At 42.8% G+C, this 22392-nt stretch overlaps 1 protein-coding gene across 1 annotated transcript in view; it reads left to right on the top strand.

Moving 5' to 3' along the window:
- Nucleotides 1-22392, top strand: part of SIK2 (salt inducible kinase 2) — a 160990-nt gene that overhangs the window by 60186 nt on the left and 78412 nt on the right. The window contains exon 4 of the mRNA XM_033918190.1: nt 12794-12955. Within this exon, the coding sequence (XP_033774081.1) occupies nt 12794-12955 (162 nt within the window). The remainder of the gene's footprint in view (nt 1-12793; nt 12956-22392) is intronic.

Below are 22392 nucleotides of genomic sequence, written 5' to 3'. Positions count from 1 at the left end.
AACAAAAATCAGTGGGGTTGATTAGTCAACGTGTTTGCTGGCAAATGCCTGTTTGACCCATCTGTATAATTTCAAAAAAATATGCAGATATCTGACTTTCAAACAGCTCAATTGCCAGATACTATCCATGTATTTGTTGGGTAGGGAAGGAGCAAGGAAAGGACAGCCCCCCCCCAAAAAAAAAAAAATAAAAGAAGTTTTTATTCAATACATTTTTGAACTGAGTGTTTTTATGATTTTTAAAAATATTGCCTGTTTAACCGGGTTTGTTTCCGATCATCTGCTTTATTGTAATCCGTCTTGAACTTATAAGGACTATGGTGGAATATATTTTATTTATTTATTTTAAAATTTTCTTTCCCGCTTATCACCTAAGCGAGTAACAGTAGAAAATGACAGTTTCTCTCTACATAGTCTTAAAATCCCTGGCAATATGTTCCACCGATATGTGGCATGTAGGTTGTTTTTTTTTGGGTCGTGTTTCGCCTAATGAATTGGTTGATAACCTTACTGCGGATTGTGATCTCAAATTTCTAGAAGGTATATACTGTTTCAAAAGCTGAATCAGGTACAAAGGTGTCTCCCCATAAATTATCTGATGGACAGTTGTCAAAATTTTGTATTCAATCCACAATTGAATTGGTAGCCATTGTGTAGACTGTTCAATGCTGGAGTAATATGACCATTCCAATGTCAACTAAGGTTTACTAGTGAATGTGCTTAGCACTTGCTAACATGGGACTTCCCTGCATTTCGAGCACATCCATGAAACGGGCCAACTTTCAGGTTATGCGCTAATTTTGGCATTGATATGCATAATCTGGAAAAAAAGATTCATAATTTAGGAGGCGCCAAGAGCTCCTGTGTTATGGGCACATTAGCTGGATAACGCATCCACTGCCCATTCTCTGTCCCCGACACAACTTTAACCAAAAATAAATACAAAAAAATACGGACCGCAGCCCTGATTCTGTAAATGGTACCTAAATCGGTAGGCGCCTACGGAAATAATACCCACCGCATGTCAATCCAATTTAGGCACCGATTATAGAACCGCACCTACCAGCGCCTAAATCAAGTGAGGTGCTGGTAGGTATCTACAACATAGGCGTCTGTATATTACGCCAGGGTTTTCCTGGCCTAAAATACTAGCGCCCAACACTTTCCATGCCCAAACTTTGCCCCTAACCATGCCTACTTTTCCTGTAGGTCCCATTAGGTGCTGCGCCGATTTCCACGCAGAACGTAATTGGATTTTAATGGCATCTTCAATTATCATAGTAGAAAAAAACTTCTACGATGGTCGGATATAAGTTGTCTACAGATGGAATGAAGACAAGTGCAGGTTCAATGTAGATGTCAACGGAGGAAAAAGCCTCAGACAAGGGCCCTCCCACCTCCACAATGGTGGAATAGCGGTGGTAAGGCGTTCACCTCATTGGCTAAAAAACCTCCTGAAATAACAGAAACTCTGCACTATTAAAAAGTTCTTAAATAGAAGTACTGAATGATAGATAAAAATATCTTATCACTACTTAGCTTTAAATGATCGGTACACCGACGGTGGCCAGCGTTTCACTCTACAGCTACCTCAGGGTGTAACGTCTCCAATCACAATTTAGAAACGGACGCAAATGCGCCTCTAGCATAGTGCAGAGTTTCTGTTATTTCAGGAGGTTTTTTAGCCAATGAGGTGAACGCCTTACCACCGCTATTCCACCATTGTGGAGGTGGGAGGGCCCTTGTCTGAGGCTTTTTCCTCCGTTGACATTTATATTGAACCTGCACTTGTCTTTATTCCATCTGTTGACAAATGATATCCAACCATCGTAGAAGTTTTTTTCTATTACAATTGGGTTTCTACTGTATCTGTATTTTGTGGCTATATCTTCAATTAGCATGCCATTTAAGCCAATTTTTTAAAAATTTAGGTTCTTCACAGAAATCGGCTAGGCAGTGCCAGTCTAGGTGCCTTTTATAGGATCAAAGCCCACATGATTAGCAAGTTAATACAAAATGTTTTAACACACTTTGTGATAAGCATTTTTATGCATGCAAAGCATGCATTAAGGCTTAATATCTTTAGTAGAGGTACCCCTTAGTGGCAAATAAATATATGTCTAGTGTACTGGCCACCCAGTACAATTCGGCAGTGCTACCTATATGGATAGTGGCACTGAATTTATGGATTAAGTGCCATTAAATATTTTGATAGCAACGTCCTGAATATCGGGTGAGTATTTTTGGTTTTAAGTGTATGAGAAAAAAAGTGACAGGAGTGATCACAGGGACAGGCAGAGAGGAATGATATGTTTTTATTTTGTATGAATTATTTGTATTTTTTAATGGTCGTTTCTATTTAGAAAAATAGAAACGGAGAATAATGAAGACAGGAAAAGCCCATATGGCCTAACCGTCCCTCCTGTCTTGAATTCAGATGTTCTATGTGTCCACCACCTCAACAAGGAGGTCGTTCCAACCATTAAAGATTAGGACTGCGATGGGAAGATAGGACTTCAATGAGAATCCAAGGTGGCAAGGGAGCCCCTTCTGGTGATTCAGACAGGTCGTGACCTGTTTGGGCCGCCGCGGGAGCGGACTGCCGGGCAGGATGGACCTATGGTCTGACCCGGCGGAGGCACTGCTTATGTTCTTATGTTCGTTTTTGTAGTCCACTTAGGTATAAACGAATAAACCTGCAGGATGTGCAGGATCATCACACTAGGGAGACTTTCAACTTTTTTTTACAACTTGCAGGGATCTCAAAGTCCCTCCTTGAGGGCTGCAATCCAGTCGGGATTTCAGGATTTCCCCAATGAATATGCATTGAAAGCAGTGCATGCAAATAGATCTCATGCATATTCATTAGGGAAACCCCGACTGGATTGCGGCCCTCAAGAAGGGACTTTGAGATCCCTGCTGTAAAGGATTTCCTTCTGAAGCAGGGATGTCAAAGTTCCTCCTCGAGGGCCGCAATCCAGTCGGGTTTTCAGGATTTCCCACATGAATATGCATGAGATCTATTAGCATACAGTGAAAGCAGTGCACGCAATTAGATCTCATGCATATTCATGGGGGAAATCCTGAAAATCTGACTGGATTGCGGCTCTCGACGAGGGACTTTGACACCCCTGGTTTAGATGGTGTTTCAAAACCATTAAAATGGAAGCCAAAATGAAAATCATATCAGAGACGCAGGAGCCTTTTCATTCTTAAATGGCAAGAGTGTTTGTGCTTTGTTTCCTATGCTGTGGAGTCAGAGTTGGTGTTAGAAGCAATTTTGGGTGGGGTCGGAGTCGGTAAAAATGTACTGACTCGAGCTTCAAAATTAAAACCTACAACATTATAATATGTTAAATTATATAGCTAAATAGTTAATGTTTGTTCAGGTCCTTTGTTCAAACTTCTAATATATTTTGTGGTCTCTTGGTTCTAAATTTTGTATCTAAAGAACTATCCTATGTTTCTGTAATTAATCAAATAAACAGAGAAACATGATGTCAAATAAAGACCAAATGGCCCATCCAATCTGCCCATCCACTATCTGCTCTTCTCCCTAAGAGATCCAACGTGCTTGTCCCAAGCTTTCTTGAATTCAGATACAGTAGAAGTCTGAGTTGGTGTACCAACTCCACATTCCTGTTTCCATTTTCTTTTTTCAGTTCTGCCTCTCCTCATGTATTGAAGGCTGTTGATGAGCTGTATGAATGTTTTTTATGTGGTGGGGTGGAGCTGTCCCAGCCTCTCCTTTTCGACATGTGGAATAGGCAGGTAAATGCTTCCCATACTGTACATCTCCAGGGAAATGAGGGCTTGGGGAGGCCTACACATTCAGGTGTTACTCTGAGCAAAATACCGTATATACTCAAATATTAGTCGAGACCCCCATTTTCTCCCCCAAAGAAGGAAAAATGGTTGACTCGAATATAAGATGGAGGGGCTTAATAGTCAAGTGCCCTGCCCTGTCAGGCTCTGCACCCAGCCCCCTTCCCTCCCTGCCAGGCTCGCCACCCTGTCGTCGTCCCCCCCACCTCCCTGCCCTGTCCATTGTACTTCTTCTCTGCCAATATCCTGCATGCCGCCGCTCCTTCTGTATGACCTGCGTACCTGGAATCCCTGGTGGTCCAGAGCTGTAGTGGGCAGGAGCAAGCTTTCCGCGCTCCTGCTCTGCTGCTGATCCAGTTGCTGCTGCAAGTTCTGGCAGTTCAGCTGTACCGAGCAGGAGCGTGCTTTGGGTGCTGCTGCTCGGCACTCAGAGGCTTCCTGCATGGCTTTGGCGAGTCTCGTGAGAATTTGCAGGAGCCATTCAGGAAGCCGTATTTGCAGAAGCCATTCAGGAAGCCGCTCAGTGCCAAGAAGCAGTGCCCAAAGTTTGCTCCTGCTTAGTATAGCTGAATCACCAGAACTCACGGCAGCGACCGGCTTAGCAGTGGGGCAGGACCGCAGAAAGCTCGTTCCTGACTGCTACACCTCTGGACCACTTGGGATTCCAGGTATGCGGGTCATACAGAAGGAGTGTTGGCATGCAGGATATCGGCAGAGAGGAGGTACAATGGACAGGGCAGGGAGTGGGGACAGTGTGCAGAGCCTGGCGGCCTGGCTGAGGTCTGCAAAAAGGGCAGGTGGGCGCTGGGTGCTGGCATGAATATAAACAGAGACCTCTATTTTGGGTCCAATTTTTGGGCCCCAAAATCTCTGTTTATATTCGAGTATATATGGTACCATAGAGAATAACTTCTTTCAGACTGACAGGTTGTCCCTTTTTTGGGTAGTTGTGAGGCAGCGTGGGTAGGGCTTTGTGATGAATGTGGTTATGACTCAGGAGGGCTGTAACCAAGGTACCAAATACCTTTAACCACCCAAGAGCTGGTAATGGAGTGAGCCAAGCCTTGGCCTGGAGCTCTTTATGGCTTAATGAAAAGCATGTTTGAAAATATTTTGTATGTATCTATTAAAGGAACAGGTTGTCTGTAGCGCAGCTCCCACTGTTCCTGAGATCTCAGAGATATGGATAAATGGTCTCTACATCGTCTCGTTCCTCGTCACAGCTGGGTAGATTGAGGCACAAGGCGCATTGTGAATCCCTCCAAGGTCTCAGAGAGTATGTGATCAGGCTGAGATTAGGCAAAAGGGTATGTTCATGACAAAACTAGTGATTAGAAGTAAGTTATGAGGAGATAGGGCACAGTTTTTAGAATTGCGCCCTACTGCTGTCTGACTTAATTGGTTTAATCAGCGCACTAATTAGCTGTGCCGATGAAAAAACGTAGGCGTGACTCTCATGAAAGGAGGGCACTGGAAATATAGACCTTTAAAACCCTGGCGTGCATTTCAGGCGCCTAACTTTCACGTAGTCATGATTCTGTAAATGGTGCCGTTGTGCGATTGACATACAGTCTCTCCCTTAGGCGGCCACCAATAACGGTGCCATTTCTAGAACCCGGGCCATAGTGACGGCTAAGGTCAATGAGGATTATTTGGCTCTGCATTCAGTACCATCATTGATGACCTTGACTTTCAGGAAGCAGCTAAAGACTTCCCTTTTTTTAAGCAGGCCTTTTGAACCTGATTCTTGAAACACGCGTCCCAGTTGCAGGCAGCGACAGGTGTCCTAACGCCATCTGGCAGCCAATTGGGATGTATGTTTAAAAAAAAAAATTGTTTGAGGAAGGACGTTTATATTGTAGGTATCCGTAGCACTTTTCCAGAGGTGCATAGGGTCGATTTTGCACGCCCAATGCGGGGTGTGGACGTTGCTTTGCCCGGAAACGGCCTTGGGTGTGCTTAAGTGTCCCTATGCGTCTCTGTAGGCATGAGACAGACATCTTAAATGGAGGCCTGCAAAATGCAGGCATCTGTTCAGCAATGTAGATGTGATTCTCTTTAGGACACCAATGAGTGATTGACATGTGATCGGTGGCCACATCATAGGCATGTGCCGCGATCGATGTCCTAAAGAAAATCAGGCCCTTTCTGCTTCAGATTTGGATATAGGTAGGTAGTTTTTCATTTGTAAGTTATTTTGAGACAAATTATTGTTTTGGATGTGACATGTGCTACTTTACAGGTAGTGTGAAAGCTTGGTGACTATTGTGTGCTTGTGGTTTTATGTATTTATTTCACTTTAGTGTTATATTTTTAATTAACACTTACTTTAATGTTTTGGGGTTTTGTGTGTGTTTGCATGTTATGCAACTATGTACTTTTGCCTAGAGTTCCAGATAATACAGGATGTAAATCTTTTTAAATAAAATAAATCACGTATCCAAATCCCATTTCATAATGTCGAGTGTGTAATTCTGGGCTTTGAAGAGTTGATCCTAAAAATCAAAGTGATGTAGAAGTGGGCTCCCATTCAGCATTTTTTAATTTCCTTTGTTGCCCAAATAGTGATTTCTGACAGAGCCCAGAACCAGAATGAGCTCGGGACAAGCCTCATATCTGTCGGTATAAAGGCGCCCGTGACGTGAGGACAACTGTACCTGTTTCAGATTTTCTAAGGTGTTTGCTGTTGGCGCAGTCATTCTATTACGAAGTGCAATGTGCACATGGAATCTGTGACAAAAAGCACCAGTTTTACCTTATAAAATGTGAAAATATATTTGAATAAAATGCACTAAAAATAATAAAACGTTCAACTCTCCTGCGGCACACAATTTTAAGTGAAGAAATGCTAAAGCAAACCTATTAATAAACATTTCTTCATGAGAGAATATTGAAAATTCTTTTTTCTTAAATATGGACCTCGATGGCTATCTTCAGAGCCTATATAGATGGCTCAGAAAGATCTTGTAACCAAAATTTTCATAAGTCTATATGATGTCTTCAAATAGTTTCAGATATATTTTTCAAAAGAATCTTAATCAAGTTACTTAAAATAATTAATAAAAGCATAAGCAGATTGGTCAGTTATGAACAGCCACCTGGAACCATTCATCCAGAACTGACCAAACAGGGCAATAGTTTCCACAAGCAAAGGGAAGGCTATATTTATTGCATTCCCCCTTTTCCCCCATCCCAAAAATATCTTAAGTGCTGGATTGGAGGAGTAGCCTAATGGTTCGTGCAGCAGCCTGAGAACCCAGGTTCAATTCCCGCTGCAACTCCTTGTGACCCTGGGCAAGTCACTTAACACAGTGGTCCCCAACCCTGTCCTGGAGGACCACCAGGCCAATGAATATGCATGAGAGAGATTTGCATATGATGGAAGTGACAGGCATGAAAATCTGCTTCATGCATATTTATTATGGCTAGCCTGAAAACCCGATTGGCCTGGTGGTCGTCCAGGACAGGGTTGGGGACCACTGACTTAACGCTTCATTACCCCAGGTACAAATAGAAGTAAGTATAGTCAAACCTTGGTTTGCAAGCATAATTCGTTCCGGAAGCATGCTCGTAATCCAAAGCACTCGAATATCAAAGCGAATTTCCCCATAGGAATTAACGGAAACTCGGATGATTCGTTCCAAAATACTGTATGCTGTGAGCGCTTGAGCTATGGGTAAATTGGGCGTGACGCTTCTATTACGTTCAGCCGCGCTCGGCGTAAGATGTGCGCCCTTCAGCTGTGGGTTCTGATGACGTGACGCGCGTATACGTGCTCGTACTGTAAGACAACGCTTATTTATCGAGTTAAAATTTAATCAAATGTTTTACTCATGTAATGTAATGTAATTTATTTCTTATATACCGCTACATCCGTTAAGTTCTAAGCGGTTTACAGAAAATATACATTAAAATTATAAGTAAGAAAGGTACTTAGAAATTCCCTTACTGTCCCGAAGGCTCACAATCTAACTAAAGTACCTAGAGAGTAATAAAGAAGTGAAAAGTAGAGATAGAGGAAAAATAAGAAAATAAACATTCTAACAAGATTGTATTAAACTTAGTACTTTGGAAGGTAGAGGAGAGGAGAGAAAGGAATAGATGCAGAAGGAGGAACCGTTGTACAAAATAATTCTGGAGAAATTTAAATGATAGAAATAGAACAAAACAAAAACGATGAATAAGATTAAGAATAATTCATAAACTGGAAAAAAAGAAAAATAAAACAATGTCTTCAATCCACGGTTTCAGCTTCGGTGATGAAGTGGAGCTAGTCAGTTCTGGAGGAACAATGACGCTCCCAGAGAAAAGACCTCTCCAGGGAAGAGGCCTGGCTGATAGTTCCAGGATGCCCACATCTCCTCCTCTGCGATGGTCTCCCCCATGCAATCCTCCCCACGACACACTGCCCGCGCTCCAGCCGCCACCCTGAACGGCTGCTCCAAGGAGACTGCCCTAGATGAGACCTGTGGTGACTGTCAGAGTTCCTCTTCTTGCGATGAAACACTCGTAAGCCACGTTACTTGTTATTCAAGGTTTGACTGTACGTGTATATAATATGTAAGCCTCTTAGATTGTAACCCTCAAAGGCGATATATCAAGTCCCATTCCCTGTCCTTAATATTTAAGTAAACCGCATGAGTTTTAGCTATGCAGTTTTCCCCTCAGCGTGGCCAAGCTCTCTATCTTTACTTCTGTCTGTTCTCCGATGCAGTGTGGTAACTTTTCAGATAACTGTTGATGATCCTGGTAGTCTGGGTGTGCAGCTCCTTTCCTGCATTACCGCCTACAAAACCCATCTTTAAACTTAAACTGCGTTGGTCCTACTTTTTTATTTTTTAACATTAAATAAAAATTCTGTTTATCCAAATTACTGCCAAAGACAAGTGCTTAGCAGTGCGTGTATCTAACAATCACCAGGGTGTATGTAGGTTTCTCAGGCTGCTAAATTCCCCCCTCCCCCCCGCAGTCGTAATGCAGGAATCGCAGCCAAATGCCAACAGATGTCTGCGTCATCCTCTACGCTCTGTAGATTTTCTGCTTTGTGTGTGCAGGCTAACGAGGTCTCATTTATCACCTCTTGGTGTGCACTAATGCAAGGCCAGACATTAGCAAGAGAAGTGAAGGTTAATGATGGTGTTCAGAGTATGCATGGCATCGGAGGGGGAGGGTAGTTTCAAGAGGTTACTGTTGAAATGTTTTTACCTTTCCGTTTGAGGACTCTCAGAGAATGTTCTAGAAAAGTGCAGCATCCATCAACCGAGTGAAAATGCATGGCTGTGTCTTAGATCTAACTTTCCACCCTCAATAACATGCATTGACTTACAATTCTGTCTTTTTTCAAGAAGGTGGAATTAGAAGTCCAGGCAAGGCATTGACTAGGGGGAAGGATGAGATGAGTCTTTTGGGTTGACTTATGTCTAGTGGAAACCTTAAACAAAAGGGAAAATATCTTCCAGAGCTTCCGAAATCATTTTCATGTGTCACTGTTTGTACCTCAAGCTAGGGAGAGACAAAAGCAAAGCAGATATGTTTTCTGTGCTGGAATAGAAGTCCATTGTGCTAATTACGCTCCCCCCGTCCCACCGGCAGAAGAAGAGAATCTTGCAGTTGCAGTCATCACAACACATTATCGTCTTGCTCACCCTTAGTTGTCATGATCCTATACTGTGTAATAAGTTACACTTTACTAACATAAATTTTAACAAAATCTGTTTCTTTTTCCTTTGTTATAGCTGAAAACAATTCATTTTTTTTCAAGGATTTTATTTATTTATTTATTTATTTTTTTTTTGCACAACTTTATTCAAAGAGAATGTTTCTAGAATATCGCTGCCATAAAAGATCAGTAGCTTTGCAGAAGAGTTACAGCATCCTAGCAACATAATTCTTTCTCTGAACCTGTGGTGACCTTGTAGAAGGGTTGAGTGTTGATCTACTACCATTTCGTAACTACTAAGAGGATTGAGAAGATGAAAAATGGAATAAAAATGACTTGCATAGGGGCTAAAGCCACAAACAAACAGCAGGGTGAACTTTTGAGAAGAGATCTAAAGTGCTTTGCTCCATTTCACTGGGGACAGACTAAAATTCAACTGTGAATAAGCAAAAATTGGAAGATTCTTTGTTTCATTGTTAAGCAAATGGCATAGCTCTTATTTGTGTGCAAATTAAAAAAAAATTTAACCTATATTTAGTCAGCACTGTACATAAGTAGAACAAAGTACAAATGCCACTAAAAAATACAAAATTGGAGGAGTGTGTGGCGCAGTAGTTGGATCTACAGCCTCAGCACCCTGGGGTTGTGGGTTCAAACCCTGCGCTGCTCCTTGTGACCCTGGGCAAGTCACTTAATCCTCCATAGCCCCAGGTACGTTAGATAGATTGTGAGCCCACCGGGACAGAGAGGGAAAATGCTTGAGTACCTGATTGTAAAAACCGCTTAGATAACCTTGATAGGCGGTATATAAAATCCTAATAAACTTGAAACTTGAAAAATGGAAAGACTGCTCACCCAAATCTTCAACTTGCAAATAAACTAAAGGGTTCTTTGCTAGACTTTGGTAAGCATTAGTGCACACTTATCACAGCTTAAAAGGGCATACCACCAGGACTGTCGGTGAAAATGCGCCGACTCCAAATCCGACTTCCAATTAGAGTTAAATTGTTTGTCATGCAAAACATTATAATGCTTAAATTTCTTATTTCAAAGATGATAATATGATTAACCCATTTTTTTCAGGATATGTTTTGCTTTTAGAATAAATTTTGATATAAAGTTCTTTGATTACAAAATGTAATATATTTTTTGATATTTATATTAGTGAAAGTGACACCTATAGAATGACACTAGGCCATAGTTTGTCCCCATCCCCACGAACTCGATCTGATACCATCTGCACAAGCGTCAAATAGATATTTTATATTGAAATCATTTTAAAGTATAAAAAGAAAAAATATTCTGTGCAACTGTCATTTTATAAATTAATACAGAACAAGGGTCAACAAAACCCCTGTCTCCCCTCCCCTCACAAATATCCCCTCCACTATCGAGACAACAGAACAAGCCAAATTATTACAAAACTAATCTTTAAGCCCGTTACAGGGTGCTAGAATAGTGTGTCTGTCTGTCTGTGTTTCTTTATCTCTCTCTCCTTGGCTGCTGTCTATGTCCTTCTGTCTCCCCCCCCCCCCAAGAAAAGCTGTCTGCCCCCAGCACACACCTCCCACCCAAAGCAGCCCCCTTTCTCTATCTCTCCATGGCCCCTTCTGTCTCCCCCCAGCATACCCCTCCCCCAAAGCAGCCCCTTTTCCCTCTCCCTATCACTCCATGGCCCCTTCTGTCTCACCCTAGCACACCCCTCCCCCAAAGCAGCCCCCTTTCCTTCTACCTGTCTCTACATGGGCCCTTCTGTCTTCCCCCCAGAGTAAAACTGTCTGTCCCCAGCACACCTCCCTCCCCAAAGCAGCCCCCTTTCCCTCTCCCTATCTCTCCATGGCCCCTTTCTCTCTCCCTCTGGCCCCCTGAATTAATCCCCCTGCTTACCTGGTCTGCTCCTCTTCAAAGCAGGCCGCGATCGTGGTGGCCAGCCCCAGCGAACTTCGCAGGCCGCTCCCCAACCCGGAAGCACGCTCCCCCCGACGCGATCCCGTGCGTCAGAGGGAACGTGCCACCGAGGCCGGAAAGGGGCCCGCGAGGCCTGCCAAAGCCGGCCACAATCGCAGGCTGGCCCGAAGAGGAGGATCAACGGCAGCGACAGCAGCGGTGAGCTAGGGCGGGAGGTATGGTTTCCAGCTTGGTGAGGTGAGGGCGGGTGGTCTGCTGAGCTTCCTTCGGGTTGGTGAGGGCGGGAGGAGGGGCGTGGCCAGAGTGATCATTGGCCGGGTTCTAAAATGGAACACGGCCACGGATTACACACCACGGCCGCAGTAATCACGCTTTTTTAAAAGCGCATGCGCCACTAACCTTTTATTATATAGGATGCTGCATAGCATGATTTTTCTAACGGAATACCTCAGTCACACACGCACAACACAAATGCCAAATCCATAATAGCTGACCAAAAACAATAAATATAAATTAAACCAAAATCCAAAGAAGCTACTCCTTGCATATAGTACAACACCTATATAGATAAAAGAGTCTGAGTTGAAGTTTTTGTGTACTGACTCAATAGCCCTGCTTATCACAGGATGCACTGACATGTCCTATGGTAAAATCCCAATATGTGAATGTAAACCACATGCTAAGAAAAAAAATCCTATATATTTCTCAGAGGGGGCATTAACGGAAGTAGAAAGTGGGCCTGATGGCGCAAGTCATTTAGCACCGCCATATTACCACCTGCTAACTGATATGGAATTAGTGCAAGCCCTTAGGTCCGGATTCTCTGTAGGGTGCCGACATCAGTGGTGAACTCAAAAGAGGTCGCCAATCGCATGTCAGTCATGCGATGGCACGCTATAGAGAATCGCGCCTCCGTGAAAGATAGATATCAGAATTGTAGGTCTATCTTTGCCATGAATCGCTCCTTTATAGCCACACCCTTAGTGGCATTAGGCAGCCCAAAGCACTTATGTAGATGTGATTCTGCTCCAATAGCCGCCTTGAAACTGAGTTAAAAATGTTATTTGGGCGCCTGCCGGCACCTAAAAAAATCAGTACCGGTTGGAGAATCCAGGTCTTACTGCCTACAAAATAGGTGGCATAAAGGCTCACACGCTAATTTTTGTTAATGGCCGTTTGCTAATGGCAATATTAGCATATGACCATTAATTGGGAACATGAGACATCAGCTGATTTCCAGCTGAGGTAAAAATGGCTTTAGTGTGTGGGAAAAACCTATGTAAGGCTACTTTCTAACCACAGCCTATTAAGACTGCAAAGTAACTAAACAAAAGGATATAAACTTTATGCAATTCCTTTCTTTTTAGTTTATTGTTTGCAACCTGTCATGACTCTCAACAGATTACCTGGCAAATCATGGGCGGCTGAGCGAACCAGAGGCAAGACGAAAGTTCTGGCAGATCCTTTCTGCAGTAGAGTACTGTCACAGCCGGAAAATTGTCCACCGAGACCTGAAGGCAGAAAACCTCCTGTTAGACAACCACATGAACATCAAGATAGCAGGTACCCAATGGCTTGTAAAATCCACCTGTCGCAAAGTCGTTAATTCTGCACAGTGGTAGGATACAGAGTGCAAGTTAATTTTAGGTAGCATTTGTCCAGCTTATTCACTTTACATTGCCTTTTCTACAGCTGGCTCTGATCTGATCTGTGGGTCAAAACATGCTGGATTTGGACCTGTATGTGGGTACCAGCTGTAAGTGTTGATAGCTGAATAGACTCCATCCTGTTCTCACTGGGAGAGAGCGTTTGTGATTTTTTTGTTGTTGTTGTTCAGGTTCTTACTAAACCTGTATTAACTTTGAAGTATGAGAAATTGATTGTTTTTGTCTTGTCTATTCTGGTTGGCTCGCAGCTGTCTTTTGCCCTATGGTATTACTTTATAGGGTTTGCTTTGTGGTTGGAAACATAAGGTGTATGAGGGCACATTGAGACACACTTTAGCATGCCCTGCACAGATTATTAGAAAAGGTTCATGGTCTAGCAGCATTCTTTTCAACCCCCTTCTGGAGACGCATCTAGTCAGTTGGGTTTTCTGGATTATCTTAATAAATATGCATGAGACATTTGCATATGTCAAAGATCCACCGAATGTAAATCTCTTATATATAATTCATTGTAGTAACTGAAAACCCAGCTGTTGAGGTGTATCTCCAGGAGAGGGCTGAGAAGCCACTATATGCAGGATGAGGGGCTTTAAGGATGCACCAGGCCTCAGGTTTGGTGGCTGGAAGGATCTAATTCAGAGGTTGCCTTGTCAAGTTTAGAAAATTTTCATAATGAATAACGCATAAGATTTATTTGCATGCACTACTTTCATCATACGTAAATGGCATATTGATTGTGGAAATTTTGAAAACTTGAGAGGGTTGTGGTCCTTGAAGACGTGGTGGTCCACCCCGATCTAATTTCAGTTAGGCTGGTCTTTTGGTTGCAATGGCTTCTGGTAGGCTGCTCTATTTTACTTCATGTATGTCGATTAAGGTGGTGCTTTAGGTGAATCTCTTCATAAAGGCAATTAATTTAAAAATATCATATGTTTTTATTAAAGATAATAAAGTTCTAGAATAATTGTGAAGTACAATAAATCTTTGTTACAAAACATACTTATCCGTTTCTTGAATTTACCTCTTCAATTTTCAAATCCTCTTGCTTTCTTTTGGGAGAACATCTACAGAGTATCAGGGGAATTCTAAAGAATTAAATAGGTATATCCTGATACATATTCTGTATTGGGGCATAGGGTGCAAACAAGGGGAACCTGTATTCTCCCACTGACAGTGTGTGCTTAGGTGAGTCATCTTATCTCATTTTGTTTCAGATATTCCCATCATAAGTTTTCTGGGGCAGGTATTTGCCATACCTGAAAAAAATGTAAACTGCTTTTGAGCTAAAGTAGAAATTATTCCACATCTGGAAATGTGGAATAATTTTGTACTATAAAATACTGCCTTCACAAAACTTTCCTGGATTTCTTTGGAGGGCTTCAGATATAAAACCAAGCTTGCCCAGTGAGTGTTACTTGCAGTCATGGAGTGTTAAGACTTGTTATCTCAGAAAATCTAATCAGCTATAAGGAGGGCCAGTGTTGGACGTGCCGGGACCCAGGGCAGAAAATTGGGAAATGGCTCCAAACCCTGCTATAAGGTTATGCTCTTTCCTTAACTTTGGCCAGGTTTGATTCCCACTGTGGCTTGGGAAATTTGCCCTGGTTGCATTCCCCTCCAAAACACTCAACTGAGAATCTTAAATTTCAGTCATTGCTTAATTTTAATAACACATCAAAAAACAAACTTATTTGAAGGGAAAACTAGGTGCTCAAAAGAAATTAGAGAATACTATTAACACTCATTGTATTCTGCAAAAAACTTCACACTTCTCAAAATGTCCGATTCAATCTGTATCGCAAAAAGAAAAAACTTCAACACAAGAAAAACCAAAGTATGGCCTCATTATAAATGAAAGCTAGTTCAGAGACTTGAGAGATTCTTATAGTTCCAAGAAGTCCCCAGTTGACGTTGAACACAAAAAAAATGCAGGCCCTATTTGTAATGAAATAATGTGTACACTAGAGAATGACACGGTGACAAAATTCATCACCGTTCCCGTCCCTGCGGATAACCGTGGGAAACCATCTTCCTGTCATTCTTTAAGGAGAGAGGGAGGAGAGAATGGTCAGAGTATGAATGGCCACAACCACTGACCCTCAAGCTTTGCTTTGAAGAATGCTGGTATAGAAGGATTGAAGTTGAGATAGACACTACAGAATGACAGTCTCTGGTATGTAGAGCAGATATTGTGATGTCATAATGCCTCATTCCACCAGTGCCTAAGAGCCAATCACATCAGTGATGTCACAATGGCTTCATTATCCTTGGCTCACATAAGAATCAGAGTATGAATGGCCACAACCACTGACCCTCAAGCTTTGCTTTGAAGAATGCTGGTGTAGAAGGACTGAGGTTGAAATAGACACTAGAAAATGGCATGGGATTATTTCCCGCGGTTATCCGTGGGGACGGGAACGGTGATGAATTTTGTCACCGTGTCATTCTCTAGTGTACACGTCCTTCCCAAATGTTTTGTTTTCATTCTGGGTGCCTGTCAAATCATTTGTTTTCTGCCAGGATCTGATAAACGCCATAGTATTATGATAGGGATGAGCGAGAGGTCTCTGTGAGAATGGTCTCAGTTTCCCTTATCTTCTCCTGGCTTTTTTTTTTTTGCTAGCTGCTGGCTAATGGGGTCAAGAGAAGTTCTAACTTTGCTGCCAAGCAGCTGCTCGCACAGCTCCTCATTCTTCAGGGCATGCCAATGTGATCTGTCATCCCTAAGAGATGTGGGACCTGGGCTGAATGCTACAAACACAGTTGCTTCTTAACATCCTTTACAAGAGGATATAGTGACAGAATTCTTTTTAAAAATGGCAATCCTGTGCCAATAAAAATCAGAGCAGTCAATGAGGATTCCTCCCCACCCCACCCCCACCCATCCCTATTTTCTAGAATGGGGATGTCTTCACACCATGTAAGCATTGAAGCAGTTTACAATCAAATATATTCTGAAATCGCATACTCGTATTCATTTTTTTCTATGCACGTCCCCCCTCTCCTACTTACTTTCCCCAGCTCACAGTTGAGGAAGACTCTTCTGAAAAAGGTGTGAAGCTTAAAATAGCATATACTTTCTCAGGATAAGAGAGATGAGCGAGTATTCCACAGACATGTTTGATAAGAGCAGTATCCCTTATATTTTCCACCTTAACTTCCGATGGCACTAGTCCACTTTCCTAAGCAAAGGGGCTTTCTTTGCCACAGATCTTGTTAGCGAGGACTAGAGATAAATCGGGTCACCTAATGCCAATCTCTTAAACATGAACACCAGTAACTTGAAGCTGAAACAGATGTCTGTTGGCAACCAGTGTAATAGATATAGAAGCAGGTGATGGAATCTGTTCTTTTTGCTCCCATTGTTAATCTGAAACTTAGGGCTAGATTCACTAAGCTCACGGATCGGATCCGATCCGTGGGCAGGGGGGCTGATTCACGTAGCATCCTCATGCAAATTAGGATGCTTGGAATCACACCCCCAAACGACTGCATGGATTGCTGAATAGCGATCCCGACGCATGCGCAGACCATCTGTAGATGGTCTGCGCATACTTACAGAGAAGCGACCTTTTTTTTTTTACTTTACTTTTTACTTTTTATAGCAAGTCCGTGATAAACCCATGGGTTAAAACTGCGGGGGAAGGCCAGGAGAGTCAGGGCAGAAGCAGGGCGGCGATTGGGGCAGAAGCAAGGTGGCGATTGGGGCAGACATCAGGAAAGTCGGGCCAGGGTCCACTATAAATGCGCCTGTTTAACTTTCAAAATCCTATATGGTATCCTCCCTCCCTTTATCCCTCTTTCTTGGAATTCCTCAAACCCTAAAACCACCGGATCCTCCCACAAATTAAAACTATCCTTCCCCTCGCTAAAAGGCATTTCCCACACAGGAAAACTAGGGACCTCCCTCCACTTCAAAATCACTGAGCTCTGGAACAACCTTACCTCCCCTTTTCGGAACTTGAGCTCTCTCCAAGTTTTCTGCAAACATCTGAAAACCTGGCTTTTCTCAAAAAATGTAAGTCTCCCTCCAATTTAGGACTCAAGGAAACTCTTATATCTTGGCATCCCAAGTCCTGTAAATTTTCTTCACACTTCTACCTCTAACCCTCTGTTGTAGTTCCTTCCTATTTCTCCTACTTTAAACCGCGTCGAGCTCTACGAACGTGGAGATGATGTGGTATACAAACCTAAGGATTAGATTAGATTAGATTAGATGCAGTCAGAAACGATGTGAGCGACTGGTCCCCAGCAGTCGCTTGTTTGTTGATCGGCCAGCCCAGTCGGTGTTCAAGTTTTTGCTTAGCGAATCGCTGCCTGCCTACTTTACATGCCGTTTCCCCTCATTTGCATGATCGGATTGGATGATTGGCCATGAAGTTAGTGAATCAGGTCGCAAAGTGGTCAGGCGTTGATTGGTGGGCTTAGTGAATCTAGCCCCAAAATCCCACTAAATGTAATCCTACTAACTATGCCACCGTTTGCGCATTTCAAAGTAAAGAAGTAGCCTGTTTTGTTCACAAGCTGCTCTGTATGGTTGAAGGTTAATGGCGGTATTGAATCCTCCACAATGTGTTATTTTTGGGGGGCAGGTGGTGTAGAAGGGTTGACTAAATGGTCTGATTCGCGCAGGGAATCCAAGCAGTCTTCTAATATAATGAATCCATGTGTCCTTTCCCATTGTCTTCCTTTCTGTATGCTCATCTTTGTTGTACCCTGTCTGCATTTGCTACTGACAGTTTTCCCATCTTTCCCTTCTCAGTGGTGAAAGCAAACTCTCCCCCACCCCCCCACCCCACCCCCCCCCCAAATGTGCAAGATTTCAGAAAAGGGGTTTCTTCATTCTCAGTCTCTGTGCTACAGGGAGACGGAGCTACCCCCTGCCTCCTGCAACAAAGGGCGCCCTCACCTCGCCTGACCCCACCCCACGTGGACCTTTTCAGGCAGAAAAAGGTTGTGGGCATGGAGTATAGTTCCTCCTCCCCCTCAGCTAACACGATTCAAAGAGCATAACTACATTACATTGTTGTTATTTTCTGCCCATCTTCAGAAGAATATGACGCACAGAGAAGGGTAGCAGAAAAAAAACCTGCCCAACACATGATCTTAATACAGAGAAGGAATTAATGAGTTGAATGTTTGACCCAGATAATTAGCAGTGACTTTGCTGGTCACTTCCAAGGCAGATAGAATACGTGGTAGTGTCATAAAGCATATGAATGGCAGGAGAATGGGCTGGGCCACTGAGACCAATCTTTTGACCAACAGAACATCAGCTATTGGAGAACTTGGAGGTAGGGCTGGAGGCTGCTTTGTTTGGCTTTGTCATCCAAAACTGTGTTCCATTGCCCCTGAGCATATAGCTAACAAGAGGTCCAAGAAAATAACTGTCAAAATAAACAGATGATAGACTGATCATCTGGGCTGCTCCTCTGTCTTCATATTAGCATTTGTAGTTCGGTTGCCCTGAGCGTATGGGTCATTTTCCAACCAGGATTCGCTGTTCAGTTTTTTTTGTTTTAACACATTGCCATTTAAATCCATTTAGGGGTTTCTAGTAGAGCAAAAATGGGCAATAAAGCCTAACATGAAAAGATAATGATCATGTGGAGAGTTATTTCTGAGGGTCCCAAAAAGCAAACTGGCAGGTGATCTGCTAGGTCCAGTAGGAAGGAAAATGTGGAAGTAGACTTGATTGGTACAAGAGAACAAATATTTTATTAGTAGCAAAATTTAAAATGTGCCTGACACACTTCAGGGGCAAACCAATACTACAAAAATAAATAAAATTACCAATGAATATACATACAGTCATAATGAAATAATATAAAACCAGAATATCTATAAACTGCTAAAAATACTAATAAAGTCTCAAAAATAATTTTACATAAAGATTTTACATGTAAAATTCTCTAAACATTACATTAGTGACTTTTATTCCGCCATTACCTTGCGGTTCATGGTGTTAAATAAAATCAATGTCACTTTGCATGTTTTTATGTGGTTTAAAATCCCGTCTACCCACATACATAAGAACATAAGCAGTGTCTGCTGGGTCAGACCAGAGGTCCATTATGTCCCAGCAGTCCGTTCACGCGGCGGCCCATCAGGTCCAGGACCTGCATATTAATCCTCTATCTATACCCTTCAATCCCCTTTTCCTTCTGGAAATCATCCAATCCTTTCTTGAACCCCAATATCGTACTCTGTCCTATCACACCCTCTGGAAGCGCATTCCAGGTGTCCACCACCCTCTGGGTGAAGAAAAACTTCTTAGCATTGGTTCTGAATCTGTCTTCTCTTAATTTATCTGAATGCCCTCTCGTTCTTGTAGTCTTCAAAAGTTGAAGAATCAGTCCCTCTCCACTTTCTCTATGCCTTTCATGATCTTGTAAGTTTCTATTATGTTCCCTCTAAGCCTCCGCTTTTCCAGGGAAAAGAGCCCCAGTTTTAAGCTATGTGTGTGTATGGGGGGGTATCATCTGTTGACATAGATCACCACGTCATCCCAATTGGCTGATCCAATACTGTTTTTGTTCCTTTTGCACACATGGATTTGTAGTTCTGACTTAGGAAAATCAATAGGATATTTGCATGCATACAGTGGGCTAAATCTAGGTTTGGACTGCTTTGTCAATACCTGCATAACCTCTCTCCACCTCAGACTTTCTAGCCACGTACTGTTGGCGCTTCTTTTGAAGTTTTGGTGATTTAATTGGCCCCCCCCCCTCAGAGATGCTTTGCTTTGCCCAAAGATTCAGCTCTGTGAAGAGTGGACATCCTCCTATTAAAGTCCTCCAGTTCTCAGAAACAGATAGGAACTGTTGAACCTGGTAAAGGATTTCTGGGAAGATCTATGAGATATTTGCAGCACAATGGGAGAAAAATAGTTGAATGTGGCATAAGAGATTCTTTTCAATTATTTAAAAAGAGAAATACAAAAATATCTTAACATATTCTCTCATTAACACATTTTGTTTGCATTTTAAGCTGCAGGGAGGAGTTGTCTAATGTTTCTCGTACACTCCCTAGCCCTTTATTCTGGTGCAAAGCTATCCTTCTATTTTAATGTTTTTAAAAATCCTTTGTACTTGCAACTGTCTGAAGCACAGCTGGTATTTGGTGCCACAAGCTTTCATTCATAGTTATCTGGGGATTCTTTCCCTGTTTTTCCTCTGACATGCCTAGTCTGGCTGTTGCAAAGCCCTTGGCCTAGTGCTGTTACTGCATCAAGGCTCTGTTTGGAGCCCTACACCTCAGGGATCTAAATCCAGCCAATAGATGTCAACCTAAGGAATGCCAACGACTTGCTCCACCCACTGGGCTGCAAATGCCAGCTTCTCAGAATACTGAAATTGAGGATTAAACTTGGGAAGAGGGAGGGAACCATGCAAAGCAGAGCCATCAAGCCACCAGACAGTTAATTTCCATGCCCTAATCACTTAGAAGAAGCTGAGATGTGTTAGTATACAAGAAGCCATTGGTATATCAGCAATCCCCCTCTAGCACACCAGTTGCTTAATTGTTTAGGGTTTGGTTTTTTGAATGTGAAATGTTCAGCAGAGCAGAAGTGTCCTGGTGTCAGCGTGACTAGTGGGTGTGGCTGTGTAAGCACAGGCAGGTGACCCAAAAGCATCTTGTGACTTGGCATTGCATCCCTTGCACTGTTCACCTACCTCAGCTAATCCAGCCCAATAATAAAGAAGCAGAATTGGACTCGTGTGCCACATTGTGAGAGCAGATAATACAAAAGACTGGAGGATTTGAATAAATGAAGGCCTGTAGAATAGACCACTGCCTCCACAGTATCCTTTGGCATTCTTGGCCTTTGGAGAGAATGAAATGGGAAATGGCCTAATTACTAGGTTACTCGACAGTCTCGCGAAGGTTGCCGTGGGAACTCGCAACAGCCATTTTTTTTTTTTTACTATGGAGACTGCCGGGCAAGAGCGTAGAAGGATCGCTCCTGCTGCGCCTCACCACTGGACCACTAGGGACCTAAGGTAGGCCTGCAGGGGGACCGAGAGGGGAGGGGGCAGACTGGTTAGTTAGTTAAGAAGCAAAGTTACCATGAGGGGAGGAGAGAGGGATCGATCAGTAACTCCGACTCCCTGAACCACTGGACCACCAGGAGTACTGGAGGCCCGGAGTAGCTAGATAGGACTTGAATATAAACTGTTACCCCCATACATGTGCCATTTTTTTTGGGAGGGGGCCCCCCACCAAATCTCAGTTTATATTCAAATATACTGGTTTATGGTATACATAAACCCACATTTCTGCCTTTTGGCGTAGAGATGCATTTTTGCTAAATTGATTGTACACTTTTAGAGAGAGGTTCTAAGACCCTATGTGGCTTTATAAAAAAAAATTCAAACTCACTTTTGTGTCCCTTTGTGAATAATGTGATTAAATTGCATATGTTAACGTGTTACAGCAGCCAGTGAGAGAGAGCTCTAGCAGTACACTTCTCCCTCCGTATTCGCGGTTTCAGCATTCGTAGCTTTGATTATTCACGGTTTTTTAGCTTGCTGGCTCCTCCCCCCAAATTACATCAGCTTGCATAGAGAAATCGCTTATTCCAAGCGTTTACAGAGAAAATGGCTGATTCCCAGCACTTTCTTCACCGTGTTTTGCCTCTCCTTCAGGAACAGACCAGGCCTCCCACCATGTTATTCGCAGTTTCACTATATTCATGATGGGTTTTAATAGAAAACAGCGAATAACATATGAAAAAGTTATTTGCGGTTTTTCTGTGTTTGCGGTTCTGTTAATCCCCTATCACAGCGAATATGGAGGGAGAAGTGTATTTACTTTCCACAGACAACACATAACATTAGTAAAGTTGTGAGGGAGGGGTGTGGATTTGGCTGCTTGCACTTTTTAAGATCTTATGGCACCTGTAATGCTGGATTTAGGGTAAATACAAAAGGAGCTGATATTTATCTAGGAGAGCAGGAACTTGGCGCTGGTGCTCGGTTCTGAGACATTTACATTTCATTCTCGTGATGCATCAAAACTGGTAGGGAAGCGCGGTGCAGGTAGAATGAAGTGTCTCCAGATCCAGTGCAGATTTTAATTGGCCTCAAAGAGCTTGGGAGGAGGATTATTTTTTGGCTCTGTGATCATGTAAATAGAAGCGGCCTACAAGCACGGTTGCATTCATCCCTGCAGAACTTTGATATGACCTGAGCAGGATAGAAGAGATAGGCCTGGCTCTGACTGGCCTAGAGGGAACTGCACATTCTCAGACTGAAGGTGTCTAGAATGGGAAAGGAAAGCCATAAAGGATGGAGAGAGTGCAAAAGGAAGGGATAGGAAGGAAGGAGAGGG

Source organism: Geotrypetes seraphini, chromosome 13 (genome assembly GCF_902459505.1).
Source record: "Geotrypetes seraphini chromosome 13, aGeoSer1.1, whole genome shotgun sequence".
In the NCBI taxonomy this organism is placed as follows: domain Eukaryota; kingdom Metazoa; phylum Chordata; class Amphibia; order Gymnophiona; family Dermophiidae; genus Geotrypetes; species Geotrypetes seraphini.
The sequence above is the reverse complement of the archived record's forward strand: the minus strand, read 5'-3'. Positions and strand labels throughout refer to the sequence as shown.